General features: G+C 40.1%; 1 protein-coding gene across 1 annotated transcript; it reads left to right on the top strand.

Moving 5' to 3' along the window:
* The first annotated feature begins 1,780 nt into the window (after positions 1–1,780).
* On the top strand, positions 1,781–2,626 carry LOC124404710. Its single transcript, XM_046879042.1, has 2 exons — positions 1,781–1,951; positions 2,045–2,626. The coding sequence occupies exons 1-2, from the start codon at positions 1,781–1,783 to the stop codon at positions 2,624–2,626; spliced, it is 753 nt and encodes a 250-aa protein (XP_046734998.1).
* Positions 2,627–4,022: the final 1,396 nt, after the last annotated feature.

Raw genomic sequence — 4,022 nt, 5'->3', positions numbered from 1 at the left:
TCTTTGCTTCTCGTAATTTTATGCTAGAAACGCTTGTGTAATTTCTACTGTCTATCGCTATCGCTATCTTTACTTTTCTTACTAGTATTGCCTATCGCTTTGTATCGTATCGCTTGTTTTATATTATTTGCTTTGTGCATGAAATTTCATATCGTATATTGAGCTACTTGGAGTACAGCTGAGCGTAGATTAAGCCGCTAAATACTACCGCACCTTTGTTTTCTATCGCTTATATTGATTTACATTTCTTATTACCTTGTAATATTTTCTTGTTTCCCGAATATCGTACTTCTGTGTTATCTTAAGTTGCTTGTTGTAACCAGGTGTATTTAGTGTATTATTTTTACTCTGCAATCCCTTCTCTAAACCTCTCAATCTCGTATAACTTTTGTATTTTCTCTCGTTATCGTAATTTCGAATTTCCTTGTTAATTTAATATCGTAATTTTGACTGTTGTAATTATCAAACCGCTTGCTGTGAATAATTCTTCCGAATAAGCTTCCGATATTTGTGAATCGTATATCATTGTCAATCTTTCTCGCTAATTACCATTTGTCGTAATTTAAATAGTATTTTCTTGTCACTATAGTTCTAAGCTACCGTCAATTCCGTCAACTACCGATTTTCGCTAAAGTTTCACTCTTGCTTTAATGTAACAATTCTCGTAGTGCCGCTTCTGAAATTTGGGTAAGATCACGTCGCCCAGTGACGTCTAGTTTGAGTAGACTTTTTGCATTATATCGCTTCTCTCGACCTACGATTAATTTCTTTTGCCAACTATTATTTTGTGCGAATTATCGCTTAGCTTCTTTAACCGAAGATCTTGTAAATCACTCTCGTTGACTAAATATCTTTTGTTAACTTTCTGTAACAAATTGACTAACCTACCGCTTATGAACTGATCAATAATATACGACTGATTGGCTTGTTAATTTACTTGATTCGAGCTTATTTCTTGGTCTCTTTATTTTTCTTATTTCCGTAACTGTTGTAACTGCCTTTGGATACCGCCACTCTACCAGTTCGTGTGAGTACCTGAGCCTAGCCAGCCATACAACGGGTTCTCTAATTATTATTATCGTATCGTATCTTTTCCTTTCCTCTAAAAATTTGACGCTGAAGCGTCTGGCGCCCAACGAGTATCTTTTCGTATCTTAAATATCGTATCGAATAATTGGAGAATCGCGCCAAAGTGTTAACGGTAAGTCCTCGTCAGAGGGTAACAGAAATTAGCGTCACAGTGTATATTCTTGTATAAACGTGCACAACACCCTCAGTCCTAATACATTTTACTTTCGGGCCGAGAACGAGTCTCGGTTCTTCGAAAATCTTGAATCGACTAAAACCCATTCCGTCAGTGAAGAGACAGTATTCGGCGCGAAAATAATAACAAGTGTGCATAATTTGCTAAATTAATTGTGTTGATTTAATAAACTGCGAATATTTTGGTGGTCTAGTGAGTTTTGTTGCGATCAAATATATATTGCGGTTTAAAAGAGTGGTGTTGAGTTGAGTATTTAATTCTGCAAATATGAGTGATGGGCGGAAAAATTATAATCTCCATACGTGCAACTTTATTTGCGAGATGCGAGATGAGATGACATTTTTCAGTTTTTTTTTTAATTGAACGGGTGGGTTGACAACAGGGCGTGACTATTAAAAAAAAACCAACCAAGGTTTGCCGCCCCCTGAATTTTGCCGCCCTAGGCCCGGGCCTACTCGGCCTATACGGAAATCCGCCCCTGGTTACGCTTCTCTGAACCCTGGTCAGAGTCGGCTGATGGAGAACGCAGGATGGCTTGACGTGGAAGAGAAGAAAAAATTAACCGATGCCGAGGGTAATTTTGACGTATTGATACCGCTCAGCACGATACTGGGTTTCGCTGAAGACTACCGCAAGATCGTTGTCAATGCCAAACACGAGTTGATTTTAACGAGATCCAAAAGTGAAGTAAACGCGATTGTGCAGAGTCAAGGGAAGGAATACAAAATCGTGATCAATACAGTGGAATGACTCGTACCGTATTTGAAACTTGCGGATCAGAAAAAAGTTGACCTGCTGAATTTCATTGAGAAGGACCCGCCTATTTCGATGAGCTTCCGCAGTTGGGAATTGTACGAATATCCTTTACTTCCCATTACATCGAAACACGTTTGGACTGTGAAAACTTCCACTCAGCTTGAAAATCCTCGATATGTAATTTTGGCTTTCCAAACAAGTCGAAAGAACAAGATCGGCAAGAACGTAAGTCATTTCGATCACTGCAATGTCACGGACGTCAAGCTGTTTTTAAACTCACAATATTATCCGTACGGTAACCTGAACCTAAACATGAGTCGTAATCTGTACGCACTCTTGTACGAGATGTACGCAAACTTCCAAGCCACCTACTACAAGAACCCCGAGGCGTTGCTGACAAGAAGTGAATTTCTTCAGAAGGCTCCCTTATTCGTTATTGACTGTTCAAAACAAAACGAATCCTTGAAGTACGGACCCGTTGACATCCGCCTTGAATTTGAAGCTAATGCCAACTTTCTCGCTGAAACATCGGCGTACTGCTTGATTGTTCACGATCGAATCGTTGAATACAACCCACTCAGTGGTGGGGTAAAAAAGTTGGTATAAAAGCTGTCCAATTCCCATCGCCTCTCACAGTTGAAATATGGAGCTTATCATTGACATACAAGGCTTCCGTTGACCTTGCGACCACACCTTCACGTTGAAAGAATTGGCTGTAATTTCAATCTACTCGGAAGCACCTCCATCGACGTTTCTCTTCAAGCCACTTTACGAATGGGACTGTCTACACGTCAAATATAAAAGCCAAAATTCATGGTTGCAACGCAATTTTCACGGTCTACCTTGGAGCTGTGGAAATATACCGTTCGAGAAAGTGGAATGGACAATTGAATACGAGCTGAGCAAAGCTCGCAGAGTGTACGTGTAGGGAGAAGAAAAACGAGATTGGTTGCTTAAAATTGTCCCCAAAGCTCATATCATCGATTTGCTGGACTGGGGCTGTCCATCGCTTCAAACCATTCAAAAAACTTCGGCTGTACATGTACGATGTGACGAGCACACAATACCCAACGCAAACTGTGCCGCTCGAAACGTCATGTTACTCCAAAATTGGTTACTGAATCACCATGGTGTACGGATGGCGACGGTGAGCGATTTGCGCTACTGCGCAGAAGCTTCTACAAGAACGATTCCGCATTTCTGGCGAAAATATCATCCTGGTTACGATACTGTTGAATAGAATTATTGCACTAACGTTATAAAGTAATTTCAATAAAGCTTTTTTCTAAATATTCATGCATTAATTTGATACCTCACCTTTCGCTATTAAGAGTAGAATTTCTCCCATACTAATATCATTATCAGGAGGAGGAGAAAGGTTTCATGCTAAATGACAAAAGCATAATAATTTCATTTTTTTTTTTTTATATTGACCGCCTGACTTTCACAAGGTAGTGGATACATGATGTGTAGATCATACGTAAATAAATTTAAGTTGGCCATACGGTCCACCAAGCGTATGCGCAATCGTGCATCCTTACTGGCTGTGGTCACCTTCTGGAACAGCTCTTCGTCTTCTTGGAGGGCTTTATTCAACCGGTTTGGAAGAAAAATGGCAAAGGAATCCTCCAAGTCTGCAACCACTTTGTCGCCGAACTTCGTTTTCACTCGACGAACACTGCTTACTCCGTACTCGTCGTATTCGTCAAGGTCCGCCAGCTTTTTCAATGGCAAGAAAGTCTCCAAGCGTGCGATTTCATTTAATTTTGTGAAGTCCATGATGATGGTTACTGTTGGGTCGTATTGCCTCAAATCTTCTTGTGAGTTGATGCAGTTCGGATCTGATTTTTAGGAGTTGCTTTACTTCTTGGATATTCTTGATTAAAAGTTGTAGACGCTTCTTGAATTCACGTTGTTGTTGATGCGGAGTACTTTTCATGAAGTACAGCTTCAAACTGACGCTGACCTTTGCAGTTCCAACTTTTATAACACTGCTCCCCAA

This window comes from Diprion similis, chromosome 3 (assembly GCF_021155765.1).
Source record: "Diprion similis isolate iyDipSimi1 chromosome 3, iyDipSimi1.1, whole genome shotgun sequence".
Classification (NCBI taxonomy): domain Eukaryota; kingdom Metazoa; phylum Arthropoda; class Insecta; order Hymenoptera; family Diprionidae; genus Diprion; species Diprion similis.
This window is presented reverse-complemented; position numbering and strand designations above follow the sequence as displayed.